Source organism: Vanessa atalanta, chromosome 28, assembly GCF_905147765.1.
Source record: "Vanessa atalanta chromosome 28, ilVanAtal1.2, whole genome shotgun sequence".
NCBI lineage: Eukaryota > Metazoa > Arthropoda > Insecta > Lepidoptera > Nymphalidae > Vanessa > Vanessa atalanta.
In genome coordinates, this window is record NC_061898.1 from 5,385,843 (window position 1) to 5,408,453 (window position 22,611).

A 22,611-nucleotide genomic window follows, 5' to 3' on the forward strand; every position below is an offset into this window, starting at 1 on the left:
ATTTTAAAGATTTATTAATGTAAGAGTGTAATGTTTTGTTATTACTTTGTTATTTGATGTGTAAAATGTAAACGCCTGTAGTGGTGTATCACACCGTACATGAATGTATTTCTTACTTTTTCTTAAATATTTTGTGAATATGCCGATGGTGTTTCGAAAATTAATAAATAAATAAATAAATAAATAAGTATATATAACGGGACGCGGTTACTTTGGTTGTTGATTTGGATAATTAATGAATCGAGCAGTTGGCAATAGTGTTTGATGGCTGATTTACTTTTACTTTTAAGAGCGGGTCACTCCGAATGGAGTTGTAAGTGTCATGGCAACGCGAGTCGTTATGTTTTGACAGGCGACTCGAATGCGATGGTTGCTTGCAAACCCATAGTGTTTAACTGGTAACATGGTAGTGTTTAACTTGACAATCAATAAGAAAGTGTAATACTTCTATATTGAATAAAGGAATTTGAGTTTTGAGTTTGTACGATTATTGAATCATTAATATAGTGATTAGACGATATTAAATACGTTTTATTTTGGGAATATCTCCATTTCACGCCCACATAGTCTTCCAAATGTCGGATCAATCCCCGAACCCAACTGTTCGGCATCCTGCTCCTCCGACATATATTATATATCCTGTTTGAAAGTCGACTAGTACTAGCTCCACGCTTTTTTATATACAAAGATCTCCCTTACACCCATAAAGTAGAAATATCGCAAAATCCTTTCTTAGCGTGTACATTATACAGAAACCCATTGCTTAAAATTTCAGCTTCCTAGACACAATTTGGGTTTGGTTAATAGTACAAACGATTATTTAACATTAACAGCCTGTAAATTTTCCACTGCCGGGCTAAAGCCTCCTTTCCCTTTGAGGAGAAGGTTTGGAGCAGATTCCACCACGCTGCACCAATGTGGGTTAGTGGAATACACATCGACATCACGACGTTTTCCTTCACCGAGCACGAGATGAATTATAAACACAAATTAAGCACATGAAAATTAAGTGGAGCTTGCCTGGGTTTGAACCCGAAATCATCGGTTGAGATGTACGCGTTCTAACCACTGGGCCATCTGGGCTCTTGATAATTTAATAGACATCATCAGGCTTCAGGTATACCACAGTAACCTATGTCGTTTATTGGCTTTCAAACATACTTCATACAAAGTTTCATCAAATTCGGTCCATCAGTTTGATTGTGAAAGCGTAACAGAACTACTTTCCCATTTATAATATATAAAAAAGTTATTTATGCGACGATCACTGATTGTGTCTATGGTCTAATGGCTGGCCGCTCTTTGGCATTGTGTTCAAATGCTCGAGGGCCTCTCAAACGCCAGGCACTATACCGAGGAGGTGGAGTTTATTACCTGTGAAAACTTTAACAGCGAATCTAAGATATCATCCAGAGACATCTGCACGTTGACCCCTTCGGACGTATTTTCTGAAATGAAAATTATTGTACAGTAGAATCAATAATGTCCGTTGTAGAAGCGTCGTCTCATCGAGAATACCCAATGACGTCCGAAAACATTTACTGACATTACTTAACATTATTTAAAACGGGATATTTACCATGTTGTTCACGAGACTCTTCGTAGATTCGTAGATAATGTCGAAATATCGAGCTCCACCAAATAAAAATAAAAAACATGGTAAATATCCCGTTTTAAATACTGTTATATAGTAATAAAAATAACCATGTTAATTTTAAAAAATTACTGACATATCTTAGACTATATATTTAACGGAGGTAAATGAGGATCTCGTTGTGAGATTCGTAATTAGATGGATGAGACATCGTAGCGAACTCGAATGATATTTCACTCTTTTAAAATCGTTTACTATGTTTTCATATTTTTTGATCAATTCTTTATTTTTCAATGACGGCTGTCAACCAAATAAAGTTGTCCAAAATAAAGTATTAGATGATGGTTAGACGCCAGAGACGTCTGAGGCCTGCCAAAACATGTCATGACGTCACTAGTTACGTCACGATTACCACAGTTGATGCACAAGCCCTACCTCCTCCCTTGGATATGTTCGACGCCGGTATCGTCGTAGCTCTGAAAATAAAATAAATCTATCAGTTATCAAACAGTGTCTATATAGTTGATTCCAATGGAAGTAGGAAAAAGGATAGAACTTATCTCATTAAATACGTAAATCACGTATTTCATGCGATTTGCTAATAACTCGGCTATATTGTGCACTACTGAGAGTTTATGATTAATATACCTCTATTTATAGTACAACACTATTTCACTTAACTACTTATATCCACTTTGATTTTACTTCTAAAATTCCGATAACAGTTTCGTCGATACAAAACGCCATTTTTTCGCGAATCCACAGTGAATATCATAGACTAATCAAGCTCTCGACCAATGATGTCGCGACAATTTGCTGTCAAATGTTGTTTATTTGGCTTTTCTCCTGTTATGGTTAGAATTGGGTATATATATGTCACCGTAACATTACAAACATCGTTAGATTACAATCTATCTCGTCAGATTGTAAGCTCTCGAAATATTGTGAACCGTGAAATATGATTGCAATTTAACGCATTATTTTTCGCTATATTGTAATCTATCGAAGTCAAACTGTTAGATTACAATCTGTCCCCTGAATGGCCGGTCTTATTGTAAGAGCGACCAATCACAAAATCTCAGAAACTACAACACCTACAAACTTGAAATTTGGCAGGTAGGTTCCTTATAGGGTGTAGACATCCGCACAGAATCCGGATTTTACGAAACTACCACCACCACCATAGGGGGTAAAACGGGGGTCGGAAGTTGGTGTTATATAATGATTATTTTTATTGTAGTTTGTAGTTTAATATCTTTCTTATTTAGAGTTTATATCAGAGTCATAACTAATGAATACATACCGTGAGCACAAGAAGGAGAATATTGCACAGTTTAAACTATCTCATCTTTTTCAAAAACTCATCCTAAAGTCACAATGCACCTCACAACTCACCCAGTTTGAATCGGTTCATCCCTCAGCTTTATATTTTTCAACTTATCGTCCCTCAGTATTTGGAAGAACATGTCCAAGATGGCCGCTGGATTGGCGTCGACATCCGTCCGCGCCAGCGACACGGCCAGGTAAAAACTCTCGCAGAACCTAGAAATAAACACAGTTGGTAATAGACTTTTGTCCAAGATGTATTATCATTCACGTCACTCGTATCCTATACCAAACTGAAATACGTAATAACTGTTTCCGGATTTCAAGACATAACAGCAATATAAAATCTCAGTTCCCAATGTTGGTGGCGCATTGGCGACGTGAGGATAGTCAATATTTCTTACATTACCAACGTTGGTGCCAATTGCCAAGCGATTGTCGAAGATCTGACACTGGTGAACCTACACAATAGTGCAAAGATAATGAAATTCACGTTTGCCACAATATTTTAAAATAATATGACGAGCACATGGGCCATCTGACGGTAAGTGGTCACCGCCGCCCATAGACAGTGGCGCTGTAAGAAATATAATTCCTCACATCATCAATGCGCCACCAACCTTGGGAATCAGATGTTATGTCCCTTGTGCCTGTAGTTACACTGGCTCACTCACCCTTCAATCCGGAACACGACGATACTGAGTACTGCTGTTTGGCGATAGAATATCTGATGAACGATGAACCTACCCAGAGGGGCTCGCACAAAGCCGTACCACCAAGTAAAATATAAGTTTATTTATTCTGGTATAAACTTTATGTACATTCGTTTAGTAGCACGTGTCGTTAAACATTACAAACCTTCAACTAATTCATTGGTGTAGTTATTGAAACAGAATCATACTCAAAATATTCTCCATTCAAGTAACATAGAAGCACTTTTGAATCGTCATGTCACGAGTAAGCGTAAAGCTACCTCCGGTTCGGTCGGGAAGTAGATCCTACCGAGAGGAACCAGCGAGAGACTCGGTAGATACTCTTTCGTACCATTTCAATAACAGAGTTCAGGACCGTCGGTCAACTAAGTGAAACGAAAGTATTGGCATAAGTTCGCGCGCCGACGCGTACGCACCCGAGGCGCCGCTCGCTTAGCACGCTACGAGTACCGCGCGACTATGCTCGTGAATTCATTTATTTGTTAAGCTTTATGTAAGGAATATATAAGAATACTTAGATATCTGACTTATGATCATGACATAAGCGTGCGGTCACCTACACGGTCAGTCAGTAGAGTACAATTAGATATTAACACATCCTGCCCAGAAATTAAATACTAAGTCCACGCTTTTTTATCTCCAACATAATCTTGTATTGAGCGATATGTCAAAAACAGCTGTGGAATCTTATTATAGAAACGGTGCCCCGGGAAGGTTGTATTGACATTGCGAACTCACCTAACAGCCAAATCTTTATCAAGTAGACCCCCGACTCCCTCTCTGACGCTCCTCCTTATTTCCTCGTTCCCCTCCATCACTCCTCGCGCTAGACCCTCCAACAGACCCCGAGTGTAGCCGTCCTTTTCGCTCAATATCAGCGAGTTCGATGCCCGAGCGGACCTCTTCGACGGCGGTTCCGATGTGTCGGGCGACAGCAGTACTGAAATTGACGATCAAACTTTATCATTAAGCGCGATCCAAAAGCAAGTAATGTGTTTGTCTATCTGTGACATCGTACCTTCTAAACGGATTAGCCGGTTTGAGATATTCTTAGCCGTGTCTACAGAAGATCTCTTGAACTTTTATTAGTTCTCTTCTATTTCTAGTTGTTATAGAAACTATCGATCTGATCGTTTAAAATGATGTATCCTGTGACTTCAATGACATTACAGTATCATGGTAACCTGAGTTCTGCAGTATCATTTACAATCAGCGGAATACCCAACAGCAGATGTATCGTATTTGACCTCATTGATGATATTAATCGTAAAGATTATATGAGAGCCGAGATGGCCCACAGACACACAGACAACACTGAATTTTCACGTGCTTAATTTGTGTTTATAATTTACCTCGTGCTTGGCGGTGAAGGAAAACGTCGTGGGGAAACCTGCATGTGCCTAATTCCAACGAAATTCTGCCACTTGTGTGCCACCAACCCGCATTGGAGCAGCGTGGTGGAATTTGCTCGAAAACCTTCTCCTCAAAGGGAGAGGAGGCCTTAGCCCAGCAGTGGAAAATTTACTGGCTGCTAATGTATAGATTGTACATTGTTCAAGAGACGTTTCAGAGCCGAGGTGACCATGTGGTTAGTAATGATCGCGGGTTCAAACTTGGACGAGCGCCATAGTTCACGGGCGACCCACTACGAATACTAACTTGGTAAGTTTAACTTACGTTCCAAAGCTTTCACGAGAACCTCAAAGGCGACCCGACGGAGCTTCGCAGTCAAGTGACGACTCGCGTCGGCCACTTGCAGCACGTAGTATCGCCTGCGGTGCTCGTCCATGAGGTGAAGACCATTCCTCACCTGGCATCAAAGCATCATATGTTCAACAGAGTCATATTGAGGTCACTTTAAACTTTAATACAATCTTGTAAAATGACGGTTCCAACGTTTTTGGAACCTTTTTTGCTATCACTAGAAAAACGCATTACGCGTTTCCCTCTTTCCTGTTGCCCAGGACATCTAGCGTGCCCTAGTATACTGGGATACCAGCAATCCTTAAACACTAGGTAGGGCCTTTGAAAATGTCTGTCAAGGTCTTCTGTCGAAAAATTCTCAGTCAGCCCAGAGTCTGCGATTTAAAAATGTACAAATTTCAATCCCTTAAGCCGGACTCGTTCTGTTTTCACCGAATTTGCTGTCACGTCGGATTAGGTGGGTGACGGAACAGAGAGCGATGACCTGTGCTTGCGGACACACCCGTGCACTATACTTTATAACGCCTCGTCGAATGTTATCCTCTGTGATCGGCCGCCGTGGCCGCCGGTCAGGAGGATGGCATTACTTTGACATAAACCAGAGAGTGCTGATTGATGGGATGGATGGGATTTGGGAATGAAACCATCGCGTCCTGGCTGTTTCTATTCATAGACAATTATGTATATAATTAATATGACTAATTCCTAATTCTTAGGTCAGGGTGTTCCTTTTTCCGAACCGGTGGTAGTGTTTAATTTGACCATCAATAAGAAAGTGTAATGCTTCTATATTGAATAAAGGAATTTGAGTTTGAGTTTGATGTATACGCAGGGTACACACACTACGAGACCCTGGCGTGTGTGTTTACTATAAATAAATATTCCTTCGTATCGTCAAAATCAAAATATACTTTATTCGAGTAGGCTTTTACGAGCACTTTTGAATCGTCATTTAACAAACTATATTAACTGAAGCTACCGCCGGTTCGGATGGAGATTCTACCGAGAAGAACCGGCAAGAAACTCTGTACTTACTCCAAGTAAGTCGTCGTTGTTAGTTAAATACACTTCTTTACCAATGTATTTTTTACAATTGACTTGAATCTATAAAACGGCAAAGTTAAAAATATCTGCGGAATTTTATTATGGAAACGGATACCTTGCCCCAAAGTGCTCGTTAGTCATAATTAAAGAAAGCATATTATTACTTACCAATTTCAATCCCTCGATCGTGTTAAGATTCTCCCCCAGCCCCACCGTCTCGAACATCGACGCCACGTGTTCCGTCCGTCTGACCGTCAGCACGTACGTTGATAACACCTCGAAACATTTCGACTTCTCGCGACCTAAGATTTTTGGCGTTAAATCTGTTATCGATCTGAAATAGAAAACAAATAAACTTAACCACGTTTTCGATTACCAGATATATTTTGTATGAGAGCACAAAAAACTGGCCAAGTGCGAGTCGAACTCGAGCTCGAAGGGATCCGTATATTATATATAGAAATGGCAAAAATCACGTCTAGTATATGGGAGCCTCTTGAATATTTATTTTATTGTTTTTTTTATTATACGAATCATCATCATAATCGGTGAAAATTTCACCTGTCTTACTACCAAGGTTCATGAGATACAGCCCGGTGACGGACGGACAGATAGACAGAGTAACTACTGAGCTTCTCGCCAGTTAATCCCGGTAAATTATTTGTGCTCTTTTGAACAATCTCGAATGAAGAACACTTTGACTTGACGTCACGTACAGAGTGTGTTTTTTGTGTATTATATAAAACTTTCTGCGAACGAATTCCTCTGTACAATATTTTCTAAACACTTTAAATATTTAAATCTACATTTCGTTTCTGCACACCTTGGGAATGAAATGATCGCCTCCAGGCTGTTTCAAATAACTAACATATAATTATTATTGTACATGGAAAATGGTTAAAAAAAAATATCCCGCTGAGTTTCTTTCGCCGGTTCTTCTCAGGTCCGAGGAGTTAAATTCCGAACCGGTGGTAGATTTTTGAGTATCAATAAGCAAGTGTAAACACTTCTATATTTAATAAAGACTTTTGACTTTGACTTTGACCTTGTTTAGGTTAAAATAAATTGATCCTTCGAGCCGGATACAGTGTAATGACTATTATATATGAACGAGTGGATAATATCCGCCCAGACAACCCGCTAATAGAAATATTTCGATTGAAAATTAGAAGAAGAACTCACCGGAAGTTGCTTTCGTCACAGCAATCAGGACATCCCTTCTGAACGTAATACAGACACTTTATGTATTCAGCTACATCGCTTTTACGCAATTTCTCCAAAATTTTCATATACCTTAAAAAAGTGTTTTTTTTTTTTTAATATATTAATCTAACTCAGTCATCTTTAATACACTGTCTACCTTCACCGTCGTTGTCGTACCGTTTAATGTAGAGGTCTCTCTTATCGTCGATGGCTAGAGCCAGGCCGAGGAGTTCGAAGGTCTCAATCGTACACCTCTTCGATTCCATCGCCGCCATCAGAGCTGGTATTAACTGGGGTATCAGGACGCCACACTTTGTAATACGTTTCAGTATCTGTAGGCAATGTTTCACCATGTCTGCTTTTGGATCTAAAACAATAAAAAATTTGTATTAGCAAAAATGATTATTACCATTTTTTGGTAAGTAAAGGTAAACGCACTCATCACATATTCTGCCAAACAACAATGCTTGGTATTGTTGTATTCTGGCTTGAAGGCTTGGTATTGTTGTATTCTGGCTTGAAGTGATACAAGCGCGCGCTAAATGCAGTGGCGATAAGAGGAATTTTTAATATTTATCATAGTTCCACTGGCTATAGGCGATGGTGGCCACTTACCATCAGTTAACCGTAACTATAAATGTGAAAATGGTTACCAGAGGCTCATCTTAAGTCCGAGCCAATGATGCACCCCAAGAGATAGAATCGGTACCGCTGGATTTTTAGTGGGTAAATATTTTTTTACAACTGCGCCGGCATTAGATAGAGTCTCTATAGGAAGTGTCAGACGCTCCTTTAGGACCGTTTGCAAAAAAAATCATCCAAATATTTTGTACATATATTTATTTGTCCTCGCAACGTATGCCAAGAGAACTCTCAGTCGGAACGAGGAATTAACCTTGAACGTTTAATGCAGCAACATATTCTTAAATTATAAACCCTTACCTTCGTCGGGGAGCACCAAGAAACCGCTCTTGATATAAACGGAACAAAAGTCGAAGCAGAAACAACATTATAATAAATAACACTAAAATAAATAACGTACCAATGAAATACTTTTCGAACGACGTCCAATTTGGTCGAGCATCTTTCCAAATGTCAAACAGTTTGACCAACTTGTCGACCAACATCCAAAACACGTTGGGTCTGTGTCTGTTGTTTATGGCCGTGTTTATAATGCACTCAATGGTCAAGTCGGCGTGTTCGCTTGCATTTACACGCCATAATATTAACGTGTCCAGCTGAAATTATTAATTATGCTTTGAGTTTAACTATCAGCAGTGGTTACCCGCCTTATTTATAAAAAATAATGGCCAAGTTAAAAATAACTCTTATTATTTTTGAAACGAATACAGTTCGCCAAAAAGGACGAGAAGTCAGAAACTTCAAAAAGATCTATATTATTATGACCACACATAATAATGTTGTAAACATAATGTGGAGCAACTGTCAGCTTACCCACTACTATTAATAATAATAATAAATATTAGACAACATCACATACATTACTCTGATCCCAATGTAAGTAGCTAAAGCACTTGTGTTATGGAAAATCAGAAGTAACGACGTTACCACAAAACACCCGGACCCAAGACAACATGGAAAACTAATGAACTTTTTCTATATCGAGTCGGCCGAGAATCGAACCTCGGAGTGGCGTACCCATGAAAACCGGTGTACACTCTACTCGACCACGAAGGTCGTCAAGCGGTCGTCAACAATAACATCCCCAAGTGAGTCTCGAGCTCCAAGATCGATAGTGTTACGGTAAAGTTACCATCTGAAACATTCCTCTGACCCCCCATAGCAATAAATAGTATGAAGCAGTTCTTCCACTGCTGAGATTATAGGGTTATTTGAGTGCTCACAATGTCGACGTGCAGGGCGTTGAGGAGGCGGGTGTGCGCGGAGCGGGCGGCGAGTGCGAGCAGGCCGCGCTGCAGCACGTGCGCGCGCGCCTGCAGCCGCTCCCTGCTGTTGACCACCGCCTGGAAACGGTAACGTCCAACTGACTACCCTGCCTGACAATATCAATAGTTTTAGTTTCAGGCCGATTGAAGTTAACCTTCTCTAACGGAGTACAGGTCTTAGCCCAGCGGGGGCACAGAAAACGAATACGGAAATTTTTGAGATTGGATTAAAAAAAACAGTTACATGTATTACCTGCGCCAGGAGCCAAGCGACCCGAGTGGGGCCCTCGGTCAGTGCTCGCTCCAGTCCCCCCCACACATCGATCCCCCGGCTCCCGACGGCCGCGAGCAACGAGCTGAGCGTTGCGGAACATGGGTGGCGGTTGAGGGGGTTGTCCGACACCTCTAACTCTTGGGGACCCATCTGGAAGGATAAAGACTCATCTATCACGATTATCGCCTTAAATCATAGTCATACATTCGACACTAGACAAGAAAGTTCATATAAACTCTTTTTTCATACCGGTAAGAGAACTAAAGTTCGCTGAAGCGATAAATTTTCGTTACGTCATCTAATCAAACCATTAAAACGAACAGCGATAAATCGCTTTGAGAGAATAGTTTGCTCGCGACCAAAACGTCGTAATCGCTAGGAATTTTATTGCACTTACGCCTTTCTTTATTTTTTTCTATTGTGATATTACAATATTATTAGCTAGGTATTAAATCACTTGAATAACAAATGTTTAAGTCCAGGTTCATACTTTGATTCGAATTTTCGGATTATAAGCGACGCTCCGTATGCGTCCACACGGAATGAATGTCAACGTCAAACTAATGTCAGGTGAACAGTGTGCAGTTCAGTTCAAGCGAGCAGAGTTACTGTTCGGAACACCATATATCGTGCGTAGCACATTTATATAGATGTGATGAAAACGTTCACGTGTTCACACACGGTTTCTCCGAGTCGCCTTAATACACACGTAGTATTTCACAAATTAAAATGTTTGTTTCGTGCTTTGCGTTTTAAACTCTTATAAAATAAATTGTTTACCTCATCATGTTCCTCCAGCAAGTCGTACGCGAGCGGGTTCTCAGACAGCGTGCGCGTGAACATGCGCGTGCGTGTGCGCACGTCACTGAGGGTGCGCGTGCGCAGCTCACTGAGCGAAGCAGGCACGGCCTGGCGGGTAACGCGCTGTCTCTGTAAACAAATTGTTCAATGATGAGAGATTCAGCCTGTACACGACTGATCAAATGTTTCTCGTCAATCGACATGTAAAATCGAGATACGTGCTATGCTCTAACACGCTTTTTGTAGCATTTATAGAACTTGTATTATGCATGTGACAGACATGCGATTTCAAATCTGACCTTTTAAAACTCGAATTACTTAAGCACAAGCTGAAATGGCCCAACGCTCAGAACTTAACCGATAATTACCGATTGAAATGCATGCAAGCACAACCCAATTTCATGTAGTTAATTTGTGGTTACGATTTGTCTCGTGATCGAGAAACCTACATGTGTCTAATTTCAATGAAGTTCTGCCACCAACCCGCGTTGCTGGAATAAGCTCCAAATCATCTCCTTAAAGGGAGAGAAGGCCTTAGCCCAGCAGTAACGGTCTATCAAAACTTTGCATTTGGCAGACTTGTGCTATGAAAAAATAAAACAACTCACCCACTGTTCCCTGATTGGCAGATCGATGTCCTCGTTACCAATGAGCTTCGACCAGACGTTCTCGTCGAACACGGTCGCGTATATCTGTGGCTTCGGGTCTCTGAGGATGATCGCTGTCACCAAGCAATTGTAATTCGCACATTGAAACGACCTGTGGTGACAAAAGGTACAAATTATTTAGCCATATTTTAAAATATGGCTGCTGGAATATGACAATCGAATTGTCTTATACGGTTATTGAAGTGATAAATTATTATGGGAGTGTAAACCGCTTCGTTACGTAACGCGTTACGGCGCCAGTCTGTCGGACTTCCCTTTCTCTTACGCATAAGCATCGGTAGGCAGGCATTATTGCCTGCCGATGCTTATGACCAACCAACAAACTGCCTGGAAGTCAATAAATATTAACTCCACGCTTTTTTGTCATCTATATAATCTTGTGTTGAATAATAAGTTTTTTATTATATATTTTAACAAATTATATGAATTTATGAAACGGCAAAGTTAAAAATATCGGCGTAGATTAATTATAGAAATATATACCTCGCCCCAAGGAAGGATTTATCGACTTTGCGGAGTCGGAAACTTGGCGTTATAAGCTTATCCTTGCGTCTCGTGTACATACAATGATTACCAATGATTCTATCAGTGAATATCCATAATATCGTTGTTACTGTTCGTCCGACTTTGTTAAAGAAACCACGTAAAACCAACGTAAACAGGCCGGAGAGCTCTCTTTCGTAAATCGGGAACAGATTAAATATCGGTAGAGTTAACGCAAAGTGATACGCCATATGACAGCATACTATGAAAATAACCAAAATAAACGAGCGATATATAAAAATATCTTCCAGAATAAATACCTGCAACTCTTCTCCATGGCCTCATCAGCGCCCTCTGGACACGAAACCTTGGTCCGGAGGGTGAAGCACAGCTTGCAGACGGTACTGATCAAGTAGAAGGGAGTGCCGCGCACGGCCTCGCTCATCTTACTGTACAGCATTGACCTCGGAGACTCTATGTTCTCTTTAGGCACCTGAAATCGGGTAATTGTTTAATGTATTATTAATATTTACGTAAAGGGTTTCAAACACAGAGTCGTAATAATTATAATTGCGTTTTCTATCGAATCTCTGTAAGAAGTCAAGTTATTAGTAGTGGGTTAAAAAAGTCAAAAGCAAAAATCTTTATTCAATATAGAAGTGTTTACACTCGCTTATTGATTGTCTAAAATCTACCACCGGTTCGGAACTTAGCACCTCGGACTTGAGAAGAACCGGCGAAAGAAACTCAGCGGGATATTTATCTTTTTTCTTTTTTTTTTCATGTACAATAATAATTATATTTTATTTATTTGAAACAGCTGGAGGCGATCATTTCATTCCCAAGGTGTGCAGTCAACTAAAAAGTCATTAGTGTTGTAATATCCTTTAGCACACAAACGCTCTTTAACGACTCTTTTGAATTTTATGATTGAATAATTTTGAACGTTATCATATTGTATTCCGCCAACCCGCATTGGAGCAGCGTGGTGGAATATGCTCCAAACCTCAAAGGGAGAGGAGGCCTTTAGCCCAGCAGTGGGAAAATTTACAGGCTGCTAATGCTAAAAAAATAAATTAATATACAAGATTTATTTCTCACCCTTTCGAACACAACCAGGATGATCTTGAACGCCCTCACATAGTCCATCACGCATTTTTCGTACGAGTAATGATTGATTATTGCACGCGGAGTCATCTTCAGTAACGATAACAGCTCACCGAGGATACTGGATACGTACTCCTCGCAGAGAGACGGCTTTACATACCTGTGTACGTAATAAGAAAATGAGGACCACTACACTGGACTAGTGTCGCACATCGATAGTATCGATCAAAACGATATTATCGACTATCGATATTTTTTTTAAATGCAAATAAGCACGAAGCGTGACGGAGAATTAATCCAAATAAATTATAAAGTCGACTATTTTCAAAATTATATAATATGACTCCAGTGTTGAATATACGTTATTTTATTAAAGTATCGTAATTATAGTAAGTTCTCGAACCTATGATATAACAAACCGGTTTATTTTATAACCGTTTCAAAGAACGGTTTTATTTTTAAATGTAAAAATTCGGTTCGTTTCGTTTTACGTAAAATCAGGAATGACCCAGCACTAATAGAGACGGCCCAGTTGTTGGAACGCGTGCAAAGGCGCCACTTATAACCGTGTTTTTGTAAATCCATTGAGATATCCACGCAGGCCCGTATGGGCCCCAGGGTAAATGGGTCGGGGCAATGGCCCCCTACAGTGGTGGCAACGCCATCTGCAACTACAGACGGGTCACTGGGTGGATTATTATCCGTGATGTCTGAACCGGGTGGGATTCACGCCACAGAGCGATCAAGTCTTCGGCGATCAGTGAGCTGCGGCAGATCCCGCTCTGATATGTCCGTGTGATGGCTTGTGATGGATGGGGTCGAGTTTTTGTAAATCAATCATTCCATAGTTCCATATGAAACACTTAGCGAATCTTGCCATCGCGATGTAGATATGTCCACGATTTGACAGAATGCCTTCCAGTATCCAGTAAAAATAAATAAATAAATTACGCATACAGGAGACGCACTGGCATATGAGCGAATTGTAGGTAAACTGTTGCCACCGCAGTTGGCAAGGGACAGAGGATGTCATGTCTCCTGCAGTTGCACTGGCTCACTCACCCCTCAAACTAACACGATAATACTTCTACTACTTTTTTTTTTAGGAAAATATCAGATAACTGGATGGTATCGACCTCGACGGCATTGCAAAAAGCTCTACCACCAAATAAGTCTTTTTTTATATAAAAGTACTGGTTGGCTGGTCAAAAGACAGACAGAGAGAGAGATCTACTTTTGCATATATATAAAATTAGTATAGATATTTTATAGTATACCTCAACAGTGGTACCATGAGTCGGTCGCAGATCCCCTCCCCGCGGCCGTGGAAGGTCCGCGAGTAAACGTACTGCAACATGCATACGTCGGCCTGCGTCGCTAGCGAAGACATGCACATGTCGAACGCGTCGTCCCACCAGCCCTTCGTGTTGTCTCCTGCGAGACGGCAGAAGAATATTCGTATTTTTTTTATATTTTGTTCAATTTTATCTATTTGGACAGTATAGTAAAATAAACAACATTTGACCTTGAACTGACGCGACATCATTGGTCGAGAGCTTAAATAATCTTTTATTTATACTACAGGTGGCAAACGGGCGGGAGGCTCATCTGATAGAGAGTGACCACCGCCGCCCATGGACAACTGCGTCCGTCCTTCTCTATAATTTCATACTCTTTTAAGTTTTTACAAATAAAGTTGGAAGGACCTCGAGATCGACATCTATATCAATATCTTCGTATAATCCAAGAAGGGTAAATAAGTCCGCGACCTTCCGCCAGAGTGGCCGCGAGGTCCAGCAGCGGGCGCGGCGGCGGTGCGGGCGCGGGCGGCGCGCGAGCGAGCGCGTCGAGCGCGGCGCGCAGCGCGCACGCGGGGCGCCCGCGGCAGGCGCGCAGGGGGGGCAGGTGGGGGGCCAGCGCACTGCGGACGCTTTGCGAGCCGACCAAATACAGATTTACAGATTATACGTAAATGAATACCATTCTAATCATTCGTTACTCGAGGAGCACATCGTTCCAACTCAGGCTGAGTTGGAACGATCTGCGCGCGACCGTCAAGGCCAGCTTATGGTAAATGATCACCTGATCACCAAAATAAAACCATTCCTCGCATCGTCAACGCGCCATCAACCTCGGGAGCTAAGATGTTACGTCCTTTGTGGTTGCACTGACCCACTCACCCTTCAAAACTGAGTTCTGATAGTTGGTAGAAGAATATCTGATCAGTGGGTGGTACGAGCAAAGCCCTACCACGGAGTATAATAACATTAAAATTACACTTAAGATTCATAAAATCTACTTTTTACATTATTAGCAGCCTGTAAATTTTCCCACTGCTGGGCTAAAGGCCTCCTCTCCCTTTCAGGAGAAGGTTTGGAGCATATTCCACCACGCTGCTCCAATTCGGGTTGGCGGAATACACGTGTGGCAAAATTTCGTGGAAATTAGCCACATGCAGGTTTCCTCACGATGTTTTCCTTCACCGCCGAGCACGAGATGAATTATAAACACAAATTAAGCACATGAAAATTCAGTGGTGCCTGCCTGGGTTTGAACCCAAAATCATCGGTTACGATGCACGCGTTCTAACCACTGGACCATCTCGGCTCTTTAAAATCTACTTACGTTAATTCATCGTCCAGTAACATCACTAATTTAATCTTCTCAACGAGACTCCCCTCTTTTACAGTAGTGACCACCCACTGCACGGGATCAGAACTTGGTGGTAGCTTATTTGACAGATACAGCAACATCGAGTACTTTTCATCGAAGGTCGATATGGGTGCATAAGTCGACCAGACCTGAAGTATTTTTAACAAGTATTTATAACTAGGGAGGAATTCCATCATATCGAGTTTATCATTGCTATACATCACGTCAGTATTCAAGTGAAACATTTAGACGTGACACGATAGTCGGCCTCGGTTCCATCGAAAGATAAAGAATTTTATTTGGGCTTAATTCTAATTTTATGATTTGTCTTATTGGTTTTATCAGCCAATCAGAGGCGTTGGCCAATCACTGCGACTGTTTCGTCATAGAAGGCGCTTTGGTTTGAGCTTTGAAGGAGGACACATAAGATTAAAATGTTTATTAAATATAGAAGCATTACTTGTAAAAAACTACAATCGGTTCGGAAATAAAGACCTCGTAACCGTTTTAATAAATATTTTTACACGAAGTAATAATCTATTTCCGTTATTTGAAAGAGCCTGAAGGCGTTTATCTCTCTCTGAAGTCTCTTAGCATTGACTCCGATTGTTAATAAAATTGCACTCACCGCATCAACGGGCTCCACAACTTCAACCCCCCTGTTCCTCCGCACCGCGTACACGACGACATCGTTCAACAACGAACAACACTGTCTCACACCGGCCGTCAACAACGCGTACGGTTTCGTCACCAAGTATTTGAATGTCGCCGGCATAAAATCGCTTAAGAATTTAACGCCTGTTTCTTCATCCCCTAAAAAAAGTATCTATTTTAAAACGCATAGGGGTTTTTTTATATAACGGAGATAGGTACAGACACGAGAGACATAACATCAAAGTTCCCAAGGTCGGAGATGTAAGCTATTGAACAATTTATATTTCTTACAAAGCGTTTCTTACAAAATGTTATGGGGGGGGGGCGGTGTACATTTACCATCAAATGGACCATTTGCTGGTCCACCAACCTAAATCATAAACGGTGAATGGTTAACATATAGTATTTTTTACAGCACCGTTGTCTATGGGCGGTGGTCACCACTTACCATCAGGTGGCCCATTTATCCGGCTACCTATATCATAAAAAAAAACAATTTAAGTCCAGTTTAAAATACTGTTCATTCCACTTAAAAAAATACACGTCGGAGCGGCAAAGTTAAAATATTCAAACGAATAATAATTTAAACACTCACCCTTTAAAACCGATGATATTATTTCATCGTCAGTATAAAACTTCAGCGAAACGGCGACCAAGTCGTTCAAATACGCCATCTTCGATTTCAAGCACCTGTCGATGTAACCCGTCGAATTCAACTTAACTATCCATCCCAGCCACGACTTCATATAACGGGAGAACTCCATCAAAATCGGTCCATCGCCGTATAGGTCCGTCAATATGTTTAGCGCGTTAAGATAAATCTCGTGTTTCGCTTCGAACGAATATTTCTCTACAGATTCCGTGATATCTTTAATCGGAAATGACTTTAGAACGAATTCTAAGCTTTTTTCAATCGTATTCGTTTCTTGATTCCTCGTTCCTTTCAACAGTGACAGACACTTCGACAGTACGATTTTTTTCGATACTACTAATTCCGGTGTCAATTTTTTAATCGCTCTCGATAGAAGATTATGCGTATTCTGTAATGTGATATATATATAATTTTGAAATCTGTTGGTTTTTTTTCTGCGCAAAGGGATCGCGAATTATGCGCAAATTTGTGGGCGAACACAAACTCTATATAAATGTAATAAATCTAGCAAATCTCTTATGTCTTAGTCCTTGAAGTTTATCTAGTCCTAACCTTTATCGTTAAAAATAATTTAAAAAAAAAATGTTATCTTGTCAATCCGACAATCGAGAATTTACTTGGTGGAAGGACTTTGTACGAGTTCGCCTGGGTCGACACCCACTCATCAGATATTAGACTGCCCCACAGAGATACTGAATATTCTTGTGTTCCAGGTGAAGAGTTCAGTGAGCCAGGTTTACCACAGACACAAAAGACATAACATCTTAGTTCCCAAGATCGGATTCGCGTTGGCGATGTAAGGAATGGTTAATATTACGGCGCTAATGTCTATGAGCTATTTTTAAAAGTTTCGATGAAACAACTTTGACTGGTCCAACTTGAGATTTGAACCTAGGAACCTCGGTATCGCCATCCTCGTCAGCTAGCCACTCAACGAACAATTTTACATACATATACATCATCACGTACAATGTATACTAATATTATCGGTCAAACCACAGGACCGAATTTGACAAAATTCGGAACGAAGCAAGGTTATGATGCCTATAGGCCGACGAACAACCCAAAAACGCGAGCAAAGCTGGGGGACTAGTTACATATTTACGTACCGCACACTCTACGTCAACTAGGACGTCCATGTATTCAGCAACGAAATCAAATATCCCGTCGTCTTCATCGAAATGGTCACAGGAAAACAGTTTATCCTTCAAGTTTCCAATCATTATTTTTACATCAAAATCACATACATGTTTAAACGCCACTAGAACTGCTAAACGAACTCCGTCAACGGTCAAATAGTAATCCAGAATAGATCTTGAATCGTTTTTCCTTTCGAAGATATTATTTGCAAGCATCACCGCCATCTTGATTGACGCGTCGGCCATTTTGTTTTCCGTCGAATTCAATATTACGAACACGTTATCTGTCGTGTTCTTTAGAACATCTTCATCGTACAACTCTATTTTGTCCTTGAACATATCTGTTACGATTTTGATGAGGTTCGCGTCTTGAGATTTTAACACTTTAGTGAGTATTTCCGGTAAATATTTCTTACATAACAAATTATTATCTCCTAGTAATTGTAGCAGTTTTTCGATTACGTCTAAGATGGCTTGTCTGTTAGCTGAAAACATCCTTGACTTAATAATCTCTGATGGAGGGGAGGGGGTGTGATTGTGACGTCATCATTTCGTTTTTCGATAGTATTTATCATTAATAGATGCATTAGATGCGACATAAATTGATTTGAAATCAAGAACAAAAATTAAAGATCAATATTATCAATCTGGAGTAACTCCTCTCTTAACTAAAGTGGTGGTAGGGTTTTGTGCAAGCCCGTCTGGTTAGGTACCACCCACTTATCAGATATTCTACCGCCAAATAACAGTATTCTGTATCACAGGCACAAGGGACATAACATCTTAGTTCCCGAGGTTGGTGGCGCATAGGTGATGTAAGGAATGGCTAATATTTCTTACAGCGCCTTTGTCTATGGACGGTGGTGACCACTTACTTAGGTGGCCCATATGCTCGTCCGCCAACCGATGCCATACAAAAAAAAACTAAAGTTTTTATTATGTAACTCTCTATTATAAAAAGCCAAGATGGCCCAGTGGTTAGAACGCGTGCATCTTAACCGATGATTTCGGATTCAAACCCAGACAGGCACCACTGAATTTTCATGTGTTTAATTTGTGTTTATAACTCATCTCGTGCTCGGCGGTGAAGGAAAACATCGTGAGGAAACCTGCATGTGTCTAATTTCAACGAAATTCTGCCACATGTGTATTCCGCCAACCCGCATTGGAGCAGCGTGGTGGAATATGCTCCAAACCTTCTCCTCAAAGGGAGAGGAGGCCTTTAGCCCAGCAGTGGGAAAATTTACAGGCTGCTAATGATGATGCTAATGCTATTATAAAAAGATGTGTTGGTATATACGAGTATGTTTACCGTAATAACTATTATTACATCTAAACCAATATTATATATCATTATTAATTATAATCTTAAAATAACTTAATAATTGTTTAACAATTATTTATATCCAACTAAAGTTTTGTACAAATTAATTGATATTATTTTTAAAAATAAATGTTATCATGCAATGTTTAAAGTTTAATGTTCTCTTTAAATAAAATCCCGCAATACTCACATTTTAAATCTTCATAATAAATAACGCTTTCAACAACATTCCGTAGAAGCAAATCATCTGCTTCGGATTTGAGAAGCGATTCCAGGGCTTCTAGAAGAGTTTCGCGAGATCGATGCGACTTCTCCCTTATTATATACTGAGGATAAAAATATATATTATGAATACAGCAATGGTATTATTATTATGTTTTGTCTGTTCGAACCGCAAGAGGACGAACGACAAATGAACTGATTTGACCTTGAATTGACGCGATATCATTGGTCGAGAGCTTGGAGACTTTACGAAAAAAAAAAGACGCCCGGATTTAGCCTCGGACTCACACAGGACAGACTGGACACTTATTGTGAGTAACAGCATCGTAAATATGTTTACTCGAAAAAGGGCAACTACGCGAGTTTGCTGCCGTTTCTTCTCGCTGGAGGTCGCATTTTGGTGGTGTTTAAATATTGACGGTTCAATTGAATACTCTATGATAACAACGTCAGGTACACTGCTATCGAAACTTTGGAAGCGAAAGTGGATATAAATAATTACAAATAGCGTTGAATTACAAATAAAGATATTTTAATCGAGAACTGTCTGTAGAGCACAATACAGCAGAGCTGTTAGCGAATCGCATGCAATGTGTACCATTCCGCAGAACGAAGTTAACCTTCCAATGAAATGAAATGACTCACAGCGACCAACTCGTGCACCGCGCCCCCCGCGCCCCCCGCGCCCCCCGCGCCCCCCGCGCCCCGCGCCAGGGTCACGAGGACTCTGATTAGCGCCCTCTGGACGACTTCGTCTGTCTTCGCCGCCACTGAAGAGTACAAAGAATTATTATTTACACTATGTAATAATAGTAATAGTAGCTTCGTCAGATTCCGTCCGCGTGTAGGAGGTGGGGGGGGGGGTAGTGTACATTTATTATATTAATCGTTTAAGATCTTAGGTCCAGTATTCAATTCGAGTCATAATAAATTTGTAAGGTTTTTTATGCATTATTAGAAGCCCCACCAGGCCATACATACATACATACATGATAAAAAAGCGTTGCGATAATACTTGTTGACATCCAGACAGGATGTATTAAATACATATATAATTATATTTAACTAACATAATGTTGAGAGCCGAGATGGCCCAGTGGTTAGAACGCGTACATCTAAACCGATGATTTCGGGTTCAAAACTAGGCAACACTGAATTTTCACGTGCTTAATCTGTGTTTATAATTCATCTCGTGCTCGGCGGTGAAGGAAAACATCGTGAGGTAACCTGCATGTGTCTAATTTCAACCCGCATTGGAGCAGCGCGGTGGAATATGGTCCAAACCTTCTCCACAAAGGAAGAGGAGGCCCAGCAGTGAGAAATTTACAGGCTGCTAATGTAATGAAAAAATAACACAATTTTTGTTTGCACACGATTCGATATTAGATATTAGCGTCTATACTTACAATTGGCACAGATAACCGCGCAGAGTGTCTTGCAAGCGTCAACGTCTTCTTGTTCTAGGGCTGCCTGCAGAACTCCTTGCAAGTTGATCTGAAATATCAAACAATCACATATGTTAACATGATAGCACAGTTGGGCATTGCGGGTTAGAATCTAAAGGTGAACCGTCGGGGCGTCACGGTGCCGTGCGTAAGCGATCCCCTGATCGAGCGGGTATTCCGGTAAGCTGGGGCGCACCAGGCGTTCTTAGTGGGGGATATGGGCAAAAATAAAAAGTAGATGGTCGTTAGCTTTAAATGTATTGTTAACGGACCATACTATTTACATATATACGTGATAATTAATTATTGTTATTTTAATACATTTTTTTAAAGATACCATCGGTCGCAGCGCCACCTACCGGGTTCAATATAAGTCATCCGTAGACCCAATTAAGCACATATTAAAATTTAATCAATGTTGGTCGAGTTGTTTTGGAGAGTTTACACACATACATACATACATACATACATACATATATATACATACAAATAAATTCATTAGATTGCATAGTAAATGTATACATATACATGGGAATAATAAAGGAATAGTTACAGTGTCTTACCTTAAATGTAGTATTGTCGTATGGCAACTCCAGTAATATTTTATTTTTCAATCTGGCAATTAGGATATTGTCCAAATTCGTAGTATCGTTATTTGTTACGCCATATTTACCTGAAATTAATTATCAAGTAAAATATAACAAGACTCACGGCTCTATATGAGATAGAACCTTGTCGAAATATATCGAAATTGACAGTTCTTGGACAAAAGAGCGTTAGCAAAGAAATGGTTATGAGACTTTAGTATATTATTTCTACGTAGATATGTGTTATGGTAAGTCTGATGGTAAGTGGTCACCACTGTAAGAAATAATAATTATTCTTAGATCAATGCGCCACCAACCTTGGGAACTAAGATGTTACGTCCTTTATTACTTTAGTTACACTGGCTCACTCAACCTTCAAACTCGGCGGTAGAATGTCTGATGAGCGGGTGGTACCTACCCAGACGGGTTAGCACAAAGTCCCTAACTCCAAGCTCTTCTAATATTTATATAAACTTAACTATTTTTAAATGAGCTTCAAACAGTAAGTAAGTAACATGCCACGAACGTATCCGGTACGCAACAAGTGCGACACTCCCGCGGCCAAGAGATCGACACACGTCCACAGCGACAAATCTCGCCGACTTTTGCTGACGCTCCGTGCGTGGTCGGCGGTGGGCGAGTGACGCTGACTATAAATTCATTCGGGCCCCCTTTTTTATTTATTATGATAAAAGCGTGGAGCTACTTGTTTCAAGCTAGATATATAACTTTAAAACATATTTTCTTGCCGGTTCCTCTCAGTAGAATCTAAATTCAAAACCGGCGGTAGCTTCACTAAATATAATTTTGTCAAGTGATTAAAAATTGCTTGTAAAAGCCTACTTGAATAATCTTAATCCTCGTGTCTCACCTAGGAACATAACTATATCTCTATATAAAACCCGCTCGTCTTTCTTCTGTCTGTCGATCCGTCTCGATCTCTTTTCAACTCGACGAATTATCTGAAACAGAAATATTTCGAACTGATTGTATATGTCTCGGTGATTTGACGACTTAAACTATCAAACTATTTATTAACGCAACGATAGAAGCGATCGTATACATATATTACCCAAAGTCTCTCATTTTGAAAATGGTTAAGAACCCCGTTC

The 22,611-nt window shown here is 40.4% G+C and overlaps 1 protein-coding gene across 1 annotated transcript in view; it reads right to left on the minus strand.

Annotated features, from left to right (window-relative positions):
- Positions 1–22,611, minus strand: part of LOC125074559 — a 56,034-nt gene that overhangs the window by 22,503 nt on the left and 10,920 nt on the right. Inside the window, exons 13-38 of the mRNA XM_047685885.1 lie at positions 22,371–22,461; positions 21,476–21,585; positions 20,874–20,961; positions 20,113–20,237; positions 19,436–19,571; positions 17,892–18,406; positions 16,726–17,170; positions 16,105–16,289; positions 15,450–15,625; positions 14,594–14,754; positions 14,102–14,258; positions 12,819–12,984; positions 12,038–12,210; positions 11,175–11,325; positions 10,546–10,695; positions 9,745–9,915; positions 9,450–9,569; positions 8,627–8,822; positions 7,762–7,951; positions 7,564–7,674; positions 6,550–6,715; positions 5,311–5,443; positions 4,372–4,573; positions 2,990–3,136; positions 2,030–2,070; positions 1,375–1,448 (exon numbers count right to left, since the gene is read on the minus strand). Coding sequence (XP_047541841.1) covers positions 1,375–1,448; positions 2,030–2,070; positions 2,990–3,136; positions 4,372–4,573; positions 5,311–5,443; positions 6,550–6,715; positions 7,564–7,674; positions 7,762–7,951; positions 8,627–8,822; positions 9,450–9,569; positions 9,745–9,915; positions 10,546–10,695; positions 11,175–11,325; positions 12,038–12,210; positions 12,819–12,984; positions 14,102–14,258; positions 14,594–14,754; positions 15,450–15,625; positions 16,105–16,289; positions 16,726–17,170; positions 17,892–18,406; positions 19,436–19,571; positions 20,113–20,237; positions 20,874–20,961; positions 21,476–21,585; positions 22,371–22,461 — 4,380 coding nt within the window. The remainder of the gene's footprint in view (positions 1–1,374; positions 1,449–2,029; positions 2,071–2,989; positions 3,137–4,371; positions 4,574–5,310; positions 5,444–6,549; positions 6,716–7,563; positions 7,675–7,761; positions 7,952–8,626; positions 8,823–9,449; positions 9,570–9,744; positions 9,916–10,545; positions 10,696–11,174; positions 11,326–12,037; positions 12,211–12,818; positions 12,985–14,101; positions 14,259–14,593; positions 14,755–15,449; positions 15,626–16,104; positions 16,290–16,725; positions 17,171–17,891; positions 18,407–19,435; positions 19,572–20,112; positions 20,238–20,873; positions 20,962–21,475; positions 21,586–22,370; positions 22,462–22,611) is intronic.